Below are 22,783 nucleotides of genomic sequence, written 5' to 3' on the forward strand. Positions count from 1 at the left end.
AAAATATTTACATCAATGTGCCCTAACAAAAGATGAAAGGAAGGGGCTTAATCACGGTGATGAGTATGACTTCTAGGCTCCTAATATTTATTTCCTAAGAGGCATCTCCTACCCAGGCTGTGAAATGTGGTGGTTGGTGACATAAACTGCAAACTCCAGGTAGTAATTTCACATTTAACCTGGGCCCACAACAACTCTAAAAAAGGGCAAGGGGAGTGGGACTAGGGAGAGAGTGTCTCCCTTCAATCAGTTGTCCAGATGTGACCAAATACCTTGGTAGATGTTTGGCGAGACACACACACACACACACACACACACACACACACACACACACACACACACACACGACATTATTTACATTATGCCCTACAAAGATAAAAGGAAGGAACTTTATTATGCTGATGAGGATAAAACATCTTCCATTACACACTCTATGCAGATGGGAGATGGAATGTTGGACTAATTATATGATTTCTAGACTCCCAAAACTTATCTTCTAAAAGTCATCTTCCACACGTGCTGTGATAGGTGTTGGTGATATGAGCCCGCAAGACCCAGTGAATGATTTTACACTTGCCTTGGGCCTGCACAACTCTAAAAGGGGAAGAAAGTGGGCCTGGGGAGACAGTGTTCCCCATCATTCAGTGGTCCAGACATATCTCAACATAATATTTGTCAAAACATGTATGTATAAAAATATTTTATATACATTATGCCCCATCACAATGAATCACAATGGTAAGGAACCAATCAGTTCATGATCATGAAAAAGCTTCCACTTAACGTATTTCAGGCAGATGGGGAGATGGTGTCCCGGAATAATTAAATGATGTACAAGTTTCCAAAAATCTAAGTTTATCTCCTAAGAGTTATTTTTAATATATGAGTACTCATGGAAATGTCACCTTTCACGCTATTTTAAAAACATGGGTAATGATAAGGTACACTGTTTAGTAATAAAATGTGTGATTTCTTAGCCTCCATTACATGTGACCAAATGATTTTACAAGCTAAAACCAGTCTGACGTTTTGATAATATCCCATTACCTTGCTTGGATATTATCAATGACTGCTTGTCCAACAGAAACAGTCATGGCCAAAATTCTGATTTGTTTGTTTTTTGTCAAGGCTTGTCAGCAACTGTGTTAGCCCCCAGTCCACAGCACCATGGCTCCAGCGAATACTCTGGAGAGCACAGATTTTTTAGGGGAAAAGGCAGGAAAGAATGAGTGAGAAGAGAAGAAAAGAAAAAAAGGCTTACTTGGAGGGGTAGATCAGTGACTACATACTTAAATACGTCTGCAGCAAACCTAAAAGGATAGGAGAAAAGAGAGCCAAGAGAAGTTTTCTTCTCTTTCACAATATGGTAAGCAAAAGCTATGTATACAAAAAACATGTTTTATACATTTCACCCAGTGGTGTGCTGATGAATGTTTAACAACTATCTAGGGGGATAAAAGCCCTAACTTGTAACATTTATTAATTTCCATCTCTGAGGTGTAAATATTCCCACTGTGGACAATTTCAAGCTACCAACAAGAAGTTCCTGAACATGGAGCTGGGAATAGATGTACAGTAGCACACCATTATGTAGTGTTTCCACCATCCAGCTACAGCAGATGGAAATCATCTTGAGAGCAAAGAAATAGTTAATTGCAGTATTTTTGAGTATTTATTACTTTTGGTTTTACTATATATCATATAATTGTGAGTTTATGTAATACACTTTTTATTGACAGCTGTATTTAAACAGCCAGCTTGCAAATTCTTGAAAATTTAACAATTGGCAAGCCTGTAAGAGTTGGCTCCAACTAAAGGGTGAGAGGGAAAGGAATATCAGGCTAAATCAAATAGTATTTACTTGTTTTTTTACGTAGATAGGGAGATGTGGCAGTAAACTAAGAGTTTTAGGTTTTCAAAAATGTTAGCATGTTTTGCTCATTATTCTCCCCATAAATGCAAAAATTCTCAAGACAATGATATGTTTCAAAGAATTTTGGAAACGTAGATGTGGGTACTTGTAATACAGATAAATGTCTAGTTTTTAAAAGGCTATCCTAAGCAGTATCCATGTACTTTATAAGCTAAATGGAATAATATACTCATTATTTTTCCATTAACTAGTTTTACTGCTACCAAGCAACTCAGGAACATTCAGTTACTAAATAAATTCTGGACTAGGCCTGCCTTCTGCCTGGGTCAGCAGTGTCTCTAGCTCAAGGTGTCATCGGCATGAGGGATGTCATTTTGTAAGGCTCAGAATTACAGAAGAGAAGAAAAAAGAGAATGAGAAGGAAGAAGGAAGGTAAGAAGGGAGGCAGAGAGCAAGAAGTCCCTAAGGCAGTGTCACAGAGTGTACTGATAGTTATCAAGCATCAGCTAAAGGGTACAGTCATAGTTTACTCTCACTTAGTGTTGCATGCTAGGTTAAAAGATTAATGTACACTAAAATGCAATCATCTCAGTTGTAGAAGACAAACATCTGGATAAGTCATAATTCACATTTTTCCTGATGTTTGCAAATGTCTGGCTGGATCACACCATGTGAACAAAACATAATAGAATTACCCAAATGTTCACATCTCCTTCTGTGCTCTTGACAGATAACACAGTAAATGCTTATAAAATTTGCCAAAATAATGCAATCATGCATGTTAGACAACTTTGATTAAGGTGCAATTATTATGGTTTTATTTAAGAATGTACTGTTTCAAAACCTTCTTCTTGCAAAAATTTAAAAATTTCCTATCATGTCTGGAAAATTTTAAAACTGCTTTGTTAATAGTTATCCATTAGACTCACATAAAGATCCAATTTATGTTGAATAGTCAGTAAAGGTGGATGTGCTATTTGTAAGTCTAGGCAGAAGTTATATTCATGGGTCAATAAATATTACATACTTATTTGCTAATGCTGTGTCAAAAGTATTATAACGCTGTCTTGCTTTTACAGAGATGACACCACTGATCTTCAATCAATGGGGTATGTGCACTTAATGATTTGTCTGTAACCAAGGGAGAATTTGTGCTAAGTTGGTTATATTTTCTCATACAGAGAAAGATTGGCAATACTAAATTCTTATATGGTCAGCAGAATATTCTAATGCATTCAGCCTAACTCAAAGCTATGCATGTAAACAGAGCTAGGTCTCTATCAAAACCACAGTTAAAAACACATTTTATATACTAAACTCAGTGATTTTAAAAAAAGTTCATGTAATAAAAGCAAGACAACCTGATATGAAAGTGGTTAAAATAATTTTTGTTTGTTGTCACTCACTAAGATCTGCATGAGTGTACTTGTGCAAGTTGCCAGAGGTGCCCACAAGCAAATAAAACAATTGTAAATATTAAATATCCAAGATAAATAAGTAGTGCTAAAAAAAGAACAATTAAATTATTAGTTGTATGGTTAACGGAAATGAACAACCTTTGATAAAATGGTCCTGACTGGGAAAGAGGAGTTTTTGTTTGTTTTTAAATGGCCATACAACAGCTGCCTTGGTGAAACTTCTCCTCTTGTGAAAGTTTACCTTCGGTCTCCTTCAACTCGCTTCTTACGAACTAAGTAAGAAAGAAATTAAGATAAAAAAATTAAAAGAATATTCCTTAAATTCCAAACAGACAACAGACAACATTGATTTCACAAAGCGGCAACTGTGCACACTTAAGGATATAGTCATCTTAAATTTCAATACTCAACTACCTATGATAAATGGAAATGATTAAATAATCCAGTGTCTGGTGGAACTGTCATTTTTGGAATTTGCACCTAAATAAAGGCATGTCTGATGGTTGGGAATTTGAATGTTATAGCTTTCCCATTTTTCTGGAGTAGAGGGTCTAGAATGGAATTGTTGAACAGTGAACTTTGAGATTTATCTACAGCAGATCTTCCTCTCAGCTTCTATGCAACTCAGTCACCAACTGGCTTTAACTAACTTCCTTGGTTGATACAATCACAATCTATTTAATTCTGATCATGGCTTGAAGACCAGGAGGAGCTGCAAACAGAAGTTCAAAGTGTCTAAACCTGTTCTAAGTAAAAACTCTCCAAGGAAGGCATGATTTAGATGGTGATCAAACTCAGAGATTAAGATTCCCTTATTGTGGGGTACTTAGCATCAAAGAAATTGCCCACACTGCTTTCTAGTTTCTGCAATCCTTCTCCTCTCTCTTTTCCCCTATACCCCCATCTGGAAGTTCTTCTGGTCTCTAAGAAAAAGGCATTCATTACAACCTTCTTGGATTTGGTAACAAGGCACCCTTGCAGTAGTCCTGCCCTATCTTCCCACTTTAAATAGCCTGGACTGCTCCTGCCTAAATTGCAAAAAAAATTAGACAAAGCTGTTGTTGCCTGTAGCTGCTGCTCTTCGGCTCTCTATGTACTTCAAACCTCTTGTTTTGCTTGTTTCCTTTGGTTTCCATGTTGTTTAGCCATGGACCCAATTTGCTTTTCCGAGGTGCCTTCTGACTGCTGCCTCCAACCCTCCCCAAAGTCATATTTGCTGCGCTGCTCCTTGACCTCATTCTCTGGATCCTGCAGGTAAGCAGTGCCAGATGTCTGGCCAGCCTCTCAGATACCATACACCACACCCTGGCTGGGCAGGGGAATTGGTGTTAACCTCTGTCCTCTCCCTTCTGGTTCTAACCCCGGCTTTTATCTCATCCACTCTCTGAATCCCCCTTGTGGCCAGCACTATATCTGGTGGAATACCTTGCTCTGCTCTTGCTGTTTCCCCTGTCCAAAGCCTAGCATCCTGTCCTTGAACTTCAAACTGGGGACTGAAGCCTGCTATTGGCTGACTGTCTGCCTCTGGATGGCCTTTTGCCATGCTGCTCTAGGTGACTGGGATGTCCCCAGACCAAGCCTTCCTCATCAGTCCAATTCTGCTGTGCTGGGGTTGACCAGGACATGTCCCACCTTATCCTATCAGAAGAAATGTCATGGAATCTCAGCAAAAAGTCACAGCAGAAAAAATTACATAGGGGCTAACCAAGAAAGCTTTTCATCTACTTCTAAGTTTAACCTTCATAGCATGGCTTCATAAGTTTATTTCACAAACAAATCACTGAAGTATCAGACATACCCATATTTAAGCATAAGTACAAGTACACACAGAAGTCAAACAAAAGTGGACTTGAAATTTCCATGTCACGAATTCCATCTTCTGGTGCAGATAACAAGAGAAGGTGATGTAGGTTGATCACCACCTAGACCCCTGAAGATCGGAAAGTGAATAAACTAGAGGAAGGGGTACAACAGACAAGATGGAATTTAACAAAGGATTTTAAATACTGAATCTTTATACAATTTTCTTTTTCTTAGTTGCTAGGGTATTAGAATAGCTAGAAGGAAAGAACTGAAATGGTGGAACGGTAACACATAGCATCCTTTGAATTTTTTTTCTATATCTACTTGTTAAATTGTAATTTGAAAATTATATCTTTTTGTATATATGTTATATTTCACAATAAGCAAATAACTGAAACTATGGTACTATAACTCGTAACAACATTGGAAATTTCCGATGTATCTACCTGTTAAATCATACTTTGAAAGATATTACCTTTTTGTATAATGTTATATTTCATAATAAGGAAATAACTGAAACTGTGGAACTGTAACCTGGAATATTCTTTGAAATTTGCTTTCTAACTACTTGCCAAATTGCACTTGGAAAGTTATCACTTACATGTATATATGTTATAATCTACAATAAAAAATATGATTTAAAGAAAAAGAGAAGGTGATGATATGTAAGTAAAGGAGAAGCAAATCAAACAAAAAATCAGAGACTGTCTAGAAAAAAAGAGGAGTTATTTCTGAGAGAATACTATGATGAAACTTAAATGCCGTGCTTTCGATGAAGGCTAAATGACGCCAAGGGTCAATGGAATGTTAGATATTCTATCTAAATGGTCATCATGCTCTTCTAATCACTAAAAGCACACAATTATGATGGCTTTACCCAGGTCATTATTCTTTGTGATGGCAGCCGCCACTCTTGTTCTTGGCCCTTGTTTGGTAAACTGGTATCCAAACTTGAGGATCCTTGAATTCTCCTCGAGCATCTGGGCAATTTCCATTTCTACAGCCGTTCCCAACTGTTGTCTCTAGTTTGGGGTGACAGACAGACAGACAGACACACACACACACACACACACACAGGACAACCAAGAAGGAAGAGAAAAGAGTTACTTGCACAGGGAAGACACATGACTGCTCTTTGGACAAAAGGGCAAAAGGTGGAAAAGCCTCAGATTGAAAGGGTAAAATGTTTTCTCCCATACAGACATTTGAATGGCCTGCTCCTTGTCTAGAAGCAAAATCCAGTAGACAGCTGAATCTGCTAGCATTCTAAACTGAGAAACTGAGCAAATTACTTACGAAGGGAAAGATGATTCCAGAGGTGAAACTAAAGCAAAACTAATATTTGCTGTTTCCAATTCACTCCAGTATCTGTGGTTTGAACAAAGGGTGTTTTTTTTAAATAGTGAAACTGTCTTACAGCAATCAATCCAATTACCGAATTTTCTATTCTGGGATCCAAAATATAATATCACTGGGAGACTCCAAAGAAGTTGTATTGTGGTTTGAACCATGCACACTGCCAGCTGAATTATCAAACATTGAAGAGGCTTACTGGGCTACAGGAAAATCCCTGAGTTTTTAAAAATGGTGGGAAGAGTTTTTTTTTTTTTCAAAGCTAGGACATAGGATAATAAAAAAATTAAAAGTAGAGTTTTTTTAATGGAGACCCATAAATATAGGAATTTAAAAGCAAATTTAAGGGACATAGAATATTTTTCATAATGTATTCATTAAATTTTAAAAATAAAATGTAAAGACTTGTTTAGAATAAGCAAACAAAAAAAGTATATAAAATATTCCTACTCCCCATAGAAAATGCCAATTTGGCATGTAGTATGCAGTCTTCTAAACATTTCTATGCATCCATATATCTACACAATCCCGTGGACATTCTATGTTTTGTTTTGTTTTTTCCACTTAAATGGATGTACTAGAATCTTTATCTGAAACATTTTTACTTTTCATTTAACATTATATTAAGGGCATCTTTTCATATTGGTAAGTATACATTCACCTCATCCTTATGAACAGCTGCACAGCATTCCATTGTAGTGATGTATATAATTTACTTAGCTAGGCCATTCTGATTTATAGTTGCATTGCTTTCCATTTTCCACTACTCCTAACAATGAACTTCCCTTGTATACACAGTATATACTTGGACATTTCTGCAAGTGTGACTGGAGGGCAAATTGTAGCTGGGTCTAAGGGTAGGCATGTGTCAAATTTTGATATATCACTGAATTACCCTCAAAGGTGATAATAATTTTTACTCCTGCTAACAGTGTATGAAAGTTACTGTTTTCCCACCCTTGCCAACATGGGGTATCATTAATCTTTTTAATCTCTGCCAATCCAATAGGCAAAAAATTGTATTTCAAATATTTATTTCATTTCTTTAATTTGCATTTCTCAATTTATGACTAAGAATGATTTTCATATGCTTATGGCCGATCTGTATCTCTTCTTGTGGAAACTACCGACCCATGCCATTTGCCCATTTTTCTACCAGCTTGTGGCTTCTGTATTTTACTGATTTGTAAGTTTCTTTTATATATGGAAACTAATTTGTTGTCAAATGTACTGAAAATACTTCATTTCAGTTTGTCTTTTGATTCTCTGTTTCATTATTATAAAGAAATATTTTCATTTTTATATGGTCAAATTTATCAATCTGGGTTTTATATATTTAGGAAGCCTCTCTACTGCTCTTCCTTTCTTCCATTTGTCTTATGATTTCATATATTTTAGCATTTAAATCTTTGTTTCATCTGGCATTTATTTTAGTAAAAGAAGTAAGACAGACACCCAACTTAATTTGGTGTCAAACCGCTAGCAAAAAATTGTTCCATGACTGATTTGCAAAGTTCTCAGGTGTACTAGGGTTGGTTTTTTGGACTGTAATCTATTGCTCTGTCAATCTATTTTTGTGCCAGTACCATGCAACTTTATTACTTGACTGTAATTTTTAAAGGATAATATACCTTTTAAATTTGGAAAATCTAAGTAAGGAGTAGATGAAGGAGAAAACTTTATTGAGGAACTTCTGTGCTCTACGCAAATTCTAAGGCTTAATTCTTGGTCCTCTTTTTGTTTTTTTACCTAACAACCTGTTGACTGCATCTCTCCCCAAGAAATTAACAAAATGTGATACTTCCAGTCAGATAATGACAATTTTGGGTATCCACAGTGTAGAGATGAGTGTTCTAAGCAATGTGGGTATTTGGGAGGAGGAAGCCCTGAGAGCTTCGTGAGCAACATTAGGACAGTGGGACTTTATTAAGGATTGAGACCACAGCTAAGGACAGGGCTGCACAGGTGTGGCCTGTGTCCTGGAGTGGGCCAGGGTGCTGCCATCCAAGGGCAGACGGTCCTCGTGTGGACATGGGCTGCCTGGAGGGATGACATACAAACCCCTTTACCTCTCCTCACAAATCTTAAGGATTTGGAGTCCTGGACTTGTGTAACTTGCTAGTTAGTGTTAAATTTTCAAGTGTTCATGTATTGATCAAATGTTACCCCAAGACCTAGATTTGCAATTTTCTAAGTCTCTCCTCTCCAAGCAGCTGGCTGTTTTCTCAGCAGTTGAAATTTCAGTCAGCACCTGACAGTTGCTTTTTTTTTTTTTTTTTTTTTTAAATCTTCATTTTATTGAGATATATTCACATACCACGCAGTCATACAATACAAATTGTACTTTCGATTGTTTACAGTACCATTACATAGTTGTACATTCATCACCTAAATCAATCCCTGACACCTTCATTAGCACACACACAAAAATAACAAGACTAATAATTAGAGTGAAAAAGAGCAATTGAAGTAAAAAAGAACACTGGGTACCTTTGTCTGTCTGTTTCCCTCCCCTACTTTTCTACACATCCATCCATAAACTAGACAAAGTGGTGTTTGGTCCTTATGGCTTTCCCAATCCCATTGTCACCCCTCATAAGCTACATTTTTATACAACTGTCTTCGAGATTCATGGGTTCTGGGTTGTAGTTTGATAGTTTCAGGTATCCACCACCAGCTACCCCAATTCTTTAGAACCTAAAAAGGGTTGTCTAAAGTGTACATAAAAGTGCCCACCAGAGTGACCTCTCGGCTCCTTTTGGAATCTCTCTGCCACTGAAGCTTATTTCATTTCCTTTCACATCCCCCTTTTGGTCAAGAAGATGTTCTCCGTCCCACGATGCCGGGTCTACATTCCTCCCTGGGAGTCATATTCCACGTTGCCAGGGAGATTCACTTCCCTGGGTGTCTGATCCCACGTAGGGGGGAGGGCAGTGATTTCACCTTTCAAGTTGGCTTAGCCAGAGAGAGAGGGCCACATCTGAGCAACAAAGAGGCATTCAGGAGGAGACTCTTAGGCACAAATACAGGGAGGCCTAGCCTCTCCTTTGCAGCAACCGTCTTCCCAAGGGTAAAACTTATGGTAGAGGGCTCAACCCATCAAACCACCAGTCCCCTATGTCTGTGGTCATGTTAGCAACCATGGAGGTGGGGTAGGCGAATACCCCTGCATTCTCCACAGGCTCCTCAAGGGGGCACTACATCTTTTTTTTTTTCTTTTTCCCCTTGTTTGTCTTTTTTCTTTTTTTTTTTTTTTTTTTTTTTTTTTAACTTTCCCTTCTTTTTTCAAATCACCTGTATGAAAAAAAAAGTTAAAAAGAAAACAAACATACAATAAAAGAGCATTTCAAAGAGACCATAGCAAGGGAGTAAGAAAAAGACAACTAACCTAAGATAACTGCTTAACTTCCAACATGTTCCTACTTTACCCCAAGAAAGTTACATAATATAGCAACATTTCAGTGAACTTGTTCCTACTACAACCATCAGAAATTAACAGACCATAGTCATTTCTGGGCATCCCCAGAACGTTAAATAGCTTATCTGTTCTTCCTGGATTATTGTTCCCCCTTCCTTAATTGCTCTCTACTGCTAGTTCCCCTACATTCTACATTATAAACCATTTGTTTTACATTTTTAAAAGTTCACATTAGTGGTAGCATATAATATTTCTCTTTTTGTGCCTGGCTTATTTCGCTCAGCATTATGTCTTCAAGGTTCATCCATGTTGTCATATGTTTCACCAGATTGTTCCTTCTTACTGCCGCGTAGTATTCCATCGTGTGTATATACCACATTTTATTTATCCACTCATCTGTTGAAGGACATTTGGGTTGTTTCCATCTCTTGGCAATTGTGAATAATGCTGCTATGAACATTGGCGTGCAGATATCTGTTCGTGTCACTGCTTTCCGATCTTCCGGGTATATACCGAGGAGTGCAATCGCTGGATCGAATGGTAGCTCTATATCTAGTTTTCTAAGGAACTGCCAGACTCACTTCCAGAGTGGCTGAACCATTATACAGTCCCACCAACAATGAATAAGAGTTCCAATTTCTCCACATCCCCTCCAGCATTTGTAGTTTCCTGTTTGTTTAATGGCAGCCATTCTAACCGGTGTTAGATGGTATCTCATTGTGGTCTTAATTTGCATCTCTCTAATAGCTAGTGAAGCTGAACATTTTTTCATGTGTTTCTTGGTCATTTGTATTTCCTCTTCAGAGAACTGTCTTTTCATATCTTTTGCCCATTTTATAATTGGGCTGGCTGTACTATTGTCATTGAGTTGTAGGATTTCTTTGTATATGCAAGATATCAGTCTTTTGTCAGATACATGGTTTCCAAAAATTTTTTCCCATTGAGTTGGCTGCCTCTTTACCTTTTTGAGAAATTCCTTTGAGGTGCAGAAACTTCTAAGCTTGAGGAGTTCCCATTTATCTATTTTGTCTTTTGTTGCTTGTGCTTTGGGTGTAAAGTCTAGGAAGTGGCCTCCTAATACAAGGTCTTGAAGATGTTTTCCTACATTATCTTCTAGGAGTTTTATGGTACTTTCTTTTATATTGAGATCTTTGGTCCATTTTGAGTTAATTTTTGTGTAGGGGGTGAGGTAGGGGTCCTCTTTCATTCTTTTGGATATGGATATCCAACTCTCCCAGCCCCATTTGTTGAAAAGACCATTATGGCTCAGTTCGGTGACTTTGGGGGCCTTATCAAAGATCAGTCGGCCATAGATCTGAGGGTCTATCTCTGAATTCTCAATTCGATTCCATTGATCTATATGTCTATCTTTGTGCCAGTACCATGCTGTCTTGGCAACTGTGGCTTTATAATAAGCTTCAAAGTCAGGGAGTGTAAGTCCTCCCACTTCGTTTTTCTTTTTTAGAGTGTCTTTAGCAATTCGAGGCATCTTCCCTTTCCAAATAAATTTGATAACTAGCTTTTCCAAGTCTGCAAAGTAGGTTGTTGGAATTTTGATTGGGATTGCATTGAATCTGTAGATGAGTTTGAGTAGAATTGACATCTTAATGACATTTAGCCTTCCTATCCATGAACATGGAATATTTTTCCATCTTTTAAGGTCCCCTTCTATTTCTTTTAGTAGAGTTATGTAGTTTTCTTTGTATAGGTCTTTTACATCTTTGGTTAAGTTGATTCCTAGGTACTTGATTTTTTTAGTTGCTATTGAAAATGGTATCTTTTTCTTGAGTGTCTCTTCAGTTTGTTCATTTCTAGCATATAGAAACATTACTGACTTATGTGCATTAATCTTGTATCCCGCTACTTTGCTAAATTTGTTTATTAGCTCTAGTAGGTGTATCGTTGATTTCTCAGGGTTTTCTAGATATAAGATCATATCATCTGCAAACAATGACAGTTTTACTTCTTCTTTTCCAATTTGGATGCCTTTTATTTCTTTGTCTTGCCGGATTGCCCTGGCTAGCACTTCCAGCACAATGTTGAATAACACTGGTGACAGCGGGCATCCTTGTCTTGTTCCTGATCTTAGAGGGAAGGCTTTCAGTCTCTCACCATTGAGTACTATGCTGGCTGTGGGTTTTTCATATATGCTCTTTATCATGTTGAGGAAGTTTCCTTCAATTCCTACCTTTTGAAGTGTTTTTATCAAAAAGGGATGTTGGATTTTGTCAAATGCTTTTTCAGCATCTATTGAGATGATCAATTGATTTTTCCCTTTCGAGTTTTTAATGTGTTGTAATACATTGATTGTTTTTCTGATGTTGAACCATCCTTGCATGCCTGGAATGAACCCCACTTGGTCATGGTGTATGATTTTTTTAATGTGTCTTTGGATTCGATTTGCAAGTATTTTGTTGAGGATTTTTGCATCTATATTCATTAGGGAGATTGGCCGGTAGTTTTCCTTTTTTGTAGCATCTTTGCCTGGTTTTGGTATTAGATTGATGTTAGCTTCATAAAATGAGTTAGGTAGTGTTCCATTTTTTTCAATGTTTTGAAAGAGTTTGAGTAAGATTGGTGTCAGTTCTTTCTGGAAAGTTTGGTAGAATTCCCCTGTGAAGCCATCTGGCCCTGGGCATTTATTTGTGGGAAGATTTTTGATGACTGATTGGATCTCTTTGCTTGTGATGGGTTGGTTGAGGTCTTCTATTTCTTCTCTGGTCAGTCTAGGTTGTTCATATGTTTCCAGGAAATTGTCCATTTCTTCTACATTATCCAGTTTGTTGCCATACAGTTGTTCATAATATCCTCTTATAATTTTTTTAATTTCTTCAGGATCTGCAGTTATGTCACCTTTTTCATTCATTATTTTGTTTATATGGGTCTTCTCTCTTTTTGATTTTGTCAGTCTAGCTAGGGGCTTGTCAATCTTGTTGATCTTCTCAAAGAACCAACTTTTGGTGATATTTATCCTTTCTATTGTTTTTTTGTTCTCTATGTCATTTATTTCTGCTTTAATCCTTGTTATTTCTTTTCTTCTACTTGGTTTAGGATTGGTTTGCTGTTCTTTTTCTAGCTTCTTCAGTTGATCCATTAGTTCTTTGATTTTGGCTCTTTCTTCCTTTTTAATATATGCGTTTAGTGCTATAAATTTCCCCCTTAGCACTGCTTTTGCTGCATCCCATAGGTTTTGGTATGTTGTGTTCTCATTTTCATTCGTCTCTATATATTTAGCAATTTCTCTTGCTATTTCTTCTTTAACCCACTGATTGTTTAGGAGTGTGTTGTTTAACCTCCAGGTATTTGTGAATTTTCTAAGTCTCTGATGGTTATTGACTTCTAATTGTATTCCATTGTGGTCAGAGAATGTGCTTTGAATGATTTCAATCTTTTTAAATTTATTGAGGCTTGTTTTATGTCCCAGCATATGATCTATTCTGGAGAAAGTTCCGTGAGCACTAGAAAAGTATGTGTATCCTGGTGATTTGGGATGTAATGTCCTGTAGATGTCTGTTAAATCTAATTCATTTATCAGATTGTTTAGGTTTTCAATTTCCTTATTGGTCTTCTGTCTGGTTGATCTATCTATAGGAGAGAGTGATGTGTTGAAGTCTCCCACAATTATTGTGGAAACATCAATTGCTTCCTTTAGTTTTGCCAATGTTTCTCTCATGTATTTTGTGGCACCTTGATTGGGTGCATAGACATTTACGATTGTTATTTCTTCTTGCTGAATTGCCCCTTTTATTAGTATGTAGTGGCCTTCTTTGTCTCTCAAAACATCCCTGCATTTGAAGTCTATTTTATCTGAGATTAATATTGCTACACCTGCTTTCTTTTGGCTGTAGCTTGCATGAAATATTTTTTTCCATCCTTTCACTTTCAATTTCTTTGTGTCCCTGTGTCTAAGATGAGTCTCTTGTATGCAACATATTGATGGTTCATTTTTTTTGATCCATTCTGCGAATCTATATCTTTTAATTGGGGAGTTTAATCCATTTACATTCAACGTTAAAACCGTGAAGGCATTTCTTGAATCGGCCATCTTATCCTTTGGATTATGTTTGCCATATTTTTCCCTCTCTCTATTAATATCCTTTATTGTACCCATACCGAATCTCTTTAGTACTGAACCTTTCTCCAAGTCTCTCTGTCCTGTCTTTGTTTCTCTGTCTGTAGGGCTCCCTTTAGTATCTCCAGTAGGGCAGGTCTCTTGTTAGCAAATTCTCTTAGCATTTCTTTGTCTGTGAAAAATTTAAGCTCTCCCTCAAATTTGAAGGAGAGCTTTGCTGGATAAAGTATTCTTGGCTGGAAATTCCTCTCTCTCAGAATTTTAAATATATCGTGCCATTGCCTTCTCGCCTCCATGGTGGCTGCTGAGTAGTCACTACTTAGTCTTATGCTGTTTCCTTTGTATATGGTGAATTGCTTTTCTCTTGCTGCTTTCAGAACTTGCTCCTTCTCTTCTATGTTTGACAGTGTGATCAGTATATGTCTCGGAGTGGGTTTTTTTGGATTTATTCTATTTGGAGTTCGCTGAGCATTTATGATTTGTGTATTTATGTTGTTTAGAAGATTTGGGAAGTTTTCCCCAACAATTTCTTTGAATACTCTTCCTAGACCTTTACCCTTTTCTTCCCCTTCTGGGACACCAATGAGTCTTATATTCGGACGCTTCATATTATCTATCATATCCCTGAGGTCCATTTCGAGTTTTTCAATTTTTTTTCCCCATTCTTTCTTTTATGCTTTCATTTTCCATTCTGTCATCTTCCAGGTCACTGATTCGTTGTTCAACTTCCTCTAGTCTTGTACTATGAGTGTCCAGAATCTTTTTAATTTGGTCAACAGTTTCTTTAATTTCCATAAGATCATCCATTTTTTTATTTAGTCTTGCAATGTCTTCTTTATGCTCTTCTAGGGTCTTCTTGATTTCCTTCATATCCCGTACTAGGGTCTCATTGTTCATCTTTAGTTCTTTGAGTAGCTGCTCTAGGTGTGTCTCTTCTGGTCTTTTGATTTGGGTGCTTGGGCTTGGGTTATCCATATCATCTGGTTTTTTCATATGCTTTATAATTTTCTGTTGTTTTTGGCCTCGTGGCATTTGCTGTCCTTGATAGGGTTCTTTTAGGGTTTGTAGACCAGTTGAAGTCCTTATCTCTAATTTATCAGATCTACAGCTTCGTGGAGTACACTTTCTCTAACTAACCAGCAGGTGGCGTCCACGAGCCACCTGTTCTCCACAAGCCAGATCTCCCCTGCTTAGCCTTTTTGGTGAGTGGGGGAGTGAGTCTTGTGGGGCCCAATTGGTGTCCCAAGCTTGCGTGTGTAGTTGGTGTTGCCTGCCCTGTATGTGGGGCGTGTTTCTGGGCAGTCGGGGAGGGGGGGTGGCCCTAACAATCAAATCTCCCTGATGATCCTAGAGTTTTAAAGCTGCTGCAATAGTCTAATCCTTCAGTTCAGTCCTGCCACAGTTTGTCTCTGCCACTGACCCACAAGTCTTTGGTATTGGCGTATGGCTCCTGAGACTTGCAAGTGGGCCCCTCTTCCAGGCTGTGCACCCCGGGTCCTCTGTTGAGGGATGACTGTGCTATGTCACAGGTGAGTGCCGTCCCCCCAGGGCAGTTCTGGGCTGCTGGGCTGTGTTGGGAGGCTCCCAGTCTGCTGAAATGATGGCTGAATGGGGCTCTGTTAATTCACACTGCTCCCCCTTCCCAGCTCTGGGACATTCAGCTGAGGTTGCAGGGAAGGCTAATGTCCACGCCCAGTTTTGTGGTGTGTGCCTGTTATTTGAAGCACTTCCGTCACACTGGGTTGTCTGGGGCAGCTCTGGGCTATGGGGCTGGCGATGGGCAGGAGTGTTTCCTGTCCACCAGGATGATGGCTGTGAGCGGACACCCCCCTTTTCTTGGGAAGTTGTGTTGTTTAGTGAATTTTCTCAGCCACTGGATTATTGCCTTTTGTCTCCGAGCTCTCTTAGTTCTGCTCTTGACTTGACGTGCCCAAATTTCAATTCTTTGAAGCTTTCTGTATTGAGCTTCTTAGAGTAATTGTTTTAGAAAAAGCAAAAAGGATTTTAAAAAAAAAAAAAAAAAAAAAAACGGCCCTCCTCAGAGATCTAATGGGTTATTGAAATGCTAATAGACAAAGCAACCAGGGCCATTAAGGAAAGGTGCCCTGGGCAGAGAGATCAGCCTTGCTTCGGGATTTGCATATGCGCCTCAAGGCCTGATCTCCGCCCTTCCCCTTTCTGTGTTCACCAGAACTCCAAAACTCCTCTGCTTTTACTTTGGAGCTTCTCGTGTTGTTTTCCTTCTATGCCCGTCTCCTCTCTGCTGGGCTGGCTGCTCTCAGAGTCTCTGGTGTCTGGCCTCAGTCTATCTATGGTTGGAGTTTGAATCAGTAGAATGAGTTTCCGATGAGAGCAGCCACTGCAATTCTCCCTTCTCCTTCCTGGAGCTGACAGCCCCTCCTCCCCCGGGACTGAGCCTGGCAGGGAGGGGCGCGGGTCCCCTGGCCGCAAAAACTTACAGATTTCGGTGATCTCAGCAGTTCCACGTTTTCATGAGTGTTGTATGAAGTATGCCCAAAGACAGATTGCTCTGTGGTGTCCAGTCCACGCAGTTCCTGGCTTTTTACCTACTTTCCTGGAGGAGTAACTAAAACATACAGCTCACCAGTCTGCCATCTTGCCCCGCCTCTTCACTGACCCTTATTGGGGTTTTCCTGCTGTGTATTGGGCACGCGTGGGTACAGGGACTTCTACTTGGGGTAAGGAGAAAAATTCAGTAAGTCGACAGTTGCTTTTTTAGCAGTTAAATCCACACTTACTCCTCCTTGATTTAAATGTTCTATTTATACAGATGTCAGCTGTAATTTCTTAGTTTTCTACGATTTTGTCGTGAATCTTAGAGGACATTTTAGCAAAATAGTAAAATAGAAACACAACTTCCCCTTTGAAATGTTAACTGAATAAGCCATTCATATAATCGGATATAGAAAAATAGTTAGTATGAATAATAGAATGATGGTTTTTGTTCTCATTCTTGGAGAACAGGCATGCCTATGCTCTATAAAAGATTGAGGAGTTGAAGAAAATCACATTAGGAGGAAGGCATATAAAAGAAGTGGAAAAAAATAATATAAGGCACGTTTCTTTTGCAGCCTGGGTCTTTTTTATTTGAGGTCTTTTGTGTTGTCCAAACTCAGGACAACAAATGGGCACCACAATTTCTTAAAATTTGGATAGATCTTTCTTTTTCATTTTAAGTTATCAAATACAAAGAAAAAAAAAAAACCTGGAAACAAAAACTGAAGCACAAATTTCTTCAAATCACCTTTTGTTTTTTTCAAGTGACACCTTTTCTCTACTCAAATTTACTTAGCAGTTACCCATCTGTTTCATTAATATGCTTCACTGATTGTTCTTTTCCCACGGAGCACCTGATTAAATCATTACCTATTTACCTGGAGCCTGGCCAGAGCGGCCTGCCCCCTGTGATGAGTTCTCAGCAGGCCTTCATTTTGGTGCAGCTGACTGCTGCTATGATGCTAAATTGATATCAGCAGCAGATCCTGCCTGAGGAAACTGCTGTAGAGATCATTTCAAACCTTTCATTTTACAGATGAGGAAACTGAGGTCTACTTCTAACAGTCTAGGAGTCAATAAACAAAATTTGGGATGGAGGACAAATTTTGACTCTGAATTTCCTCATTCTTGGAGAAAAGCAAAGAATTTTTCCAGTTGCTCTAGAAAATCTTAATCCTCATGGGCAAAAGTGAAGAGAAGCCATTTCAGGTTCACCAGGGGACTAAACTTGAAAAATCACATAAATCCATTCCTAGATGATTGAGGAGGGGTGATAAGGTTGATAATGTAGAGAGAATTGAGAGAACAACTTCAGACTTTGTATTTCAGGGTCTTCTTCATATGCATTTTAAAAAGCTGGTCTATGCTAAATTTTCAGGATTGACAGATTCAGCAAGTAAAAATACAAGACACTGAGTTAAATGTCAATTTCAGAGACACCATGAATAGTTTTCAGTATAAATAGGTCCCATGCAATATTTGGGACATATTTATACCAAAAAATTATTTATGGTTTCTCTGAAATTCAAATTTATTTGTATTTTATCTGGCTACCCTAACTAGGTGATATCTTACAAGAAACTAGGAACAAAGTGTCAGGGATATTATTATAGATACAGGGTTTCAAAATAGCCTAAACTAACACAAATAGTTAAATATACTTTGAAACAAAGTATCCACTTCTGTCTTAGGTCCACCCCACCCCACCCCTGGAAATATGACTAGGGGCCCACTTCTTCCTGATGCTAATCTATTCAAAAAATATCCCTGAACTATCACTTATTTTCACTCACTTCATATTTCTCTTAAGCTTGTTTCTCGGCTCTTCTACTCCCTGATACTTCTTTTCTCATTTACTAGCAGCCAGACACACACCAGGGTACACAGTACAGCGCCTGCCCTGAGTGTGTGGGACCACGTGCAGCTCAACCTCCATGGTGCTCCCTTCACATCTCTACACATGGGAAAGCTGTTTGGGTGATGCACCCCTTTTGGGGCAGGTGAGAAGGAAGAAGAGCCTGTCTCTGTTGGGGTTTCCCTGCTCCCCTGGCAAAGAGCTTCGGGAGGAGTCCAGGGGCAGAGGAAAGGGTCTGCAAGTCAACAGCCTGCTTGCCTGGTTAGCAAAGCTGGAGAGCAGAGCCTTCACCTGAAGTGTCTGGGGATCTCCAGGCTGAAGCAAGTCCCAGCTGGGGCCCTGGGACTTTATCAAATCTTGGAGGCTTTGGGCCAGGGAATTTTCCAGACATGGTCCCCAGACAAGAAGGACACACTGAACAGTTACTTCCCCCACTGCTCCTCCCACCACCCCACAGAGGAATGCTTTCAGCACAAGCCTCCTTGCTCTCTCCTCTTTCTGGTCCATTCTAGGGTCTTTTCTCCCTATTATATAGTGTCTATACCCCTCAGATCCACTGAGTCCCCAAGACAGACACTTCCCTGTAGCCAAAAGATACATGAGAGTTGCTCTCTATGGGCAGGAGCAGCTGAAGACAGCAGAGTAACTACAAAGGCACTGCAAGCCTATGCTGGGAAAAAGAGGCCTCCAAGGTACAGGGAATGGTGGCTCTAGGGACAAGCAGCTTGCTTCGGCAATTGGCTGGGAACTTCAGATATGCTGGCACAGCGTCGAGATTCTAATCACAGTATGTGTGTGGCTGGCTACTCTAGCATCCTCTAGACCCCCAATTCCCTTAAATAATTTATGCACTCTGGAGCCAGCACCAGACTGCTCAGGTCTGATCTGTGGGCTCTGGCAGCCTCCAACCAAGAACAAGGAGTCTGAGTCTCTGGGCCATTCTGCTTTCTCCTAGGCATGGTCCAAGTCAGAGGAAACAGCAAGGCTGGGACAGGGTTGGGCTAAGAATCACTCTCAAAAGGCAATGATGATGATGGCGGCACAAAGCAGCTGTCGGCACCTCTACCACCACCTCCTTTCATTCTCCTCTGGTGCCTGACTGGCCAAGGGCTGGGGGAATAGCTGACTCTTTATTTCCCAGGCTGCCCCGTGTGCCACTGTTTAATTATTAACATGCTCTCCTCCAGCAGCAGTCGTATCTTGCAGAAAAGCCAGAACATCAAATCGAATCACTTTTGTCTTTTAGCTCACTGCACTGTGGTGTTTCTCCCTTTCGCCATGTACTCAGCTTTGTCCCTCCCGTACCTGGTTGTCGATCTTGACCTCTGTCAGGGTGTCATTTTCTTTCAGGGCCTCGATCAGGGCCAGGATCCCAGCTCCAGTGATAAAATTGGATTCTATGTTTAGACTTTTCAAGGTCTTGTTTACTTTCAGCATATCTGCAAAAGCCTTATTACGTAAAAAGAAATAGCTATTAGGGTTTTTAAAGATTTCTTTACTGAAAGTCATCCTCCTGAAATTAGTTTTTTTTTTCACAGTACTTAATTAAAGAAAACCTTAGTTAAGATCATGTTTTCAACTCCAAATAATAAAGATAATAATTTAAAGCTGATAAAAATGGTTTAGTCCAGCAGTCCCAGTATTTCACATGCAACATCAAAAAAAAAAAGGTACCATCATAGGACTTCTTATTTTAAGTACGGACAATTAAAAAACCAATACCAGCTGTTAGCATCATCATCTTTTTTTTCATCTGAAGAAAAAGCATTTTAACATTAACAAAAAGAAAGGATATAACCTTGGAACATCCGTTTTTGTTTTTGTTTTTGTTTTTTTGCCGTTTTACTGTGAATGTATAAAAACTTTACCATTGACTGGCATGTGGGCACTATTGGTTTAGTCATATTCTTTCAGGTCATCTATGAATCAGAAGCCCTCAAAGATAACTGTGGGAACAAAATCCCTACTCGGAGTGGCAAACCCACTGGAGACTCCCAGTTGAAGACAGCAGACTGCACACATGACCTGCCTGCTTCCCCTCACTCCTGGAGGTCCCCATGGAAATGAAGAAAAGATACAATTCTTAAAAGACTGCAACTCTAACAGTGCAAGAAAACAAAATGCATGAGGAATTGTCAAAATACAGAAACCAGAGAGAAGATTAGCATAAAGAAAGTTTGCCACCTGAGATGCCAGGGGTAAGACCCCTTGGGGTCATTTCATGAAGAACTGCATTAGGAACAGATGGGACAATTGGAGCAGATGGAGAACATACCATGCCCCTGCAGATTCCCCTACAATGAGCAGCTGCTGGCACCACTGTCAAGGAAAACCCTCCAAATGGCAAGGTTGCTGGGACCTGAGAGGGACACACATAGAAACCCAGGAACCTCCAGACCTTCACATCAGACACAGTCGGGAAGAAGAGGAGGAGGAAGGCTGCTTTACCCAGGAATGAAATGTACTGAAATGTGCCACTCCCAGAGGAAAGCTGTTCTAACTGTAGCGATTATGGGGACTGCCTGCCAGCTCCTCAGACACACTCCACAGGGAAGGTGGCCTGTCATTTCACCTGCCTACTTACAAAACCACTAGTTCACTCATTCATTCAAAAGAGACTATTTATGGGGCCTCTACTGTGTGCCAGCAGTAGAGAAAACAAGAAAACAAAAATACGTGTCCTCGGGAAGCTTATATTCTAACAGGAGGACAGAGTCAATAAAGTAATTAAATAAAATATATAGGCTATCAGGTACTGACAAGTGGAGAAAAACAGAGGGGACTCCCTTTCGAAGGAGAGGCCCATTGGTGAAACAGACTTACATAAGTGCAGAGGAAAAAATGCTGGTTCATACAAACCAATATTGTCCTCTGTTCACAAATGTGAATGGGTGACATATTCAGAAAACTGACATCATGAAAGAGAAAAGCCAAGCTGTTGACCAAATAAAATGATTTGCCCTAGAGGGAAGAGAAACAAATGTAAAAATTCTAACTATTAATAATAATTTTAAAAAGACATTAGATCCATCAGTTAAATACTGGCCATTATGAAAAAAAAGGAAAAAAAATGAGAGAGTTCTTGAAAATTAAAAATACAGCTCTGAAATTAAAGAAAAAACTATAGTGGATATCTAGAATTATAAAATGAGCATAACTGAAGATCAAGTTGGTGATCAAGAAGATAAAGCTGAGGATATTTCCAAGGATGCAAAGTAAAGATAAAGAAATAGGAAATATGTGAGGAATGTTAAGATATATGGAGGAAAGATGCAATGCAAAGGTTCAACATTCACCTAAAAGGAGCTCTAGAAGGGAAAAAAAAAAAAAAAAAAAAAACAGAAGGGAAGAAATTATCAAATAATTCACAAGGAAAATTTTCCCATTGCTGAAAAAAAGTCACTAGTTTTAACAGAAAAAAAATCACTGAATGCTCAGGAGAATGAATAAAAAAGACTCATAGTGGACACATATAAGTAAGTGACATTTCATAATTCCAAGGGAAACAGAATGTCCTAAAAGTTTCTAGCAAGAAAAAAGTAAGTTGCCTACAAAGTAACAAGAATCAGACTGGAATTTGTAATTGGATTGAACCAAGATATGTATTTATATAATTATATAATTGCAAATGATGGAAAGAGTTTTTTTTTAACTTTTTATTTTGAAATAATTTCAAACTTACTGGACAGTTGCAAAAATAATAGCAGCCCATACAGAGAATTCCAACATATACCTCCACCCCCAGATATCCAGATCAACCAATCAAAAAAATTTTGCCACTTTTGTTATATTTCTTCCTTCCTTCCCTCCCTCCCTCCCATCCATCCATCTCTATCTATCTATCTGTCTATCTACCTATTTTTCAAATCTGTGAGAGGTAATAGGTTTTTTTTTAGCTGTTGGAAACAATGTATATACAAAACAGAATATAGTGGCATAAAATTTATAAAGCTCAAACGTGAAAATAATGGAAAAGCTACAATTTGGAGGCAGAAGAGGAATGAGGGATAGAAGATAGAGTAAGGTATAGAACTGTCATCATTTACAATGGAGAATAAAAAATTATCTAAGATGATAAACCAAAAATAAAAAATTATGTATATTGGTGGTTTTCCATTCTGGCTTCTATTAGAATGACCTGGAGAGCTTTAAAAATATATACCAATGTCCATACAATGGAGCAATATTCAATGATAAAAAAATGAGTTATCAAGCCATGAAAACACATGGAGGAACCTTAAATATATATTGCTAAGTGAAAGAAGCCAGTCTGATAAAGCTACCTACTACATAACTCCAACTACATGACATTCTGGAAAAGGCAAAACTATAGATAGAGACAGTAAAAAGATCAAGGGTTGCCATGAGTTTCAGGGCGTGAGGGGTGGGTGGGGAGATGAATGGGGGAGCACAGAGCATTTTTACGGCAGTGAAACTATTCTGTATGATACTGTAATGGGTATACGTGACACTA

At 38.8% G+C, this 22,783-nt stretch overlaps 1 protein-coding gene across 1 annotated transcript in view; it reads right to left on the bottom strand.

Moving 5' to 3' along the window:
* Positions 1-375: 375 nt before the first annotated feature.
* Positions 376-22,783, bottom strand: part of TMOD2 (tropomodulin 2) — a 79,179-nt gene continuing 56,771 nt past the window's right edge. Inside the window, exons 8-10 of the mRNA XM_037833970.1 lie at positions 19,615-19,758; positions 5,972-6,116; positions 376-3,563 (exon numbers count right to left, since the gene is read on the bottom strand). Coding sequence (XP_037689898.1) covers positions 3,529-3,563; positions 5,972-6,116; positions 19,615-19,758 — 324 coding nt within the window. The 3' untranslated portion in view covers positions 376-3,528. The remainder of the gene's footprint in view (positions 3,564-5,971; positions 6,117-19,614; positions 19,759-22,783) is intronic.

This window comes from Choloepus didactylus, chromosome 4, assembly GCF_015220235.1.
Source record: "Choloepus didactylus isolate mChoDid1 chromosome 4, mChoDid1.pri, whole genome shotgun sequence".
NCBI lineage: Eukaryota > Metazoa > Chordata > Mammalia > Pilosa > Megalonychidae > Choloepus > Choloepus didactylus.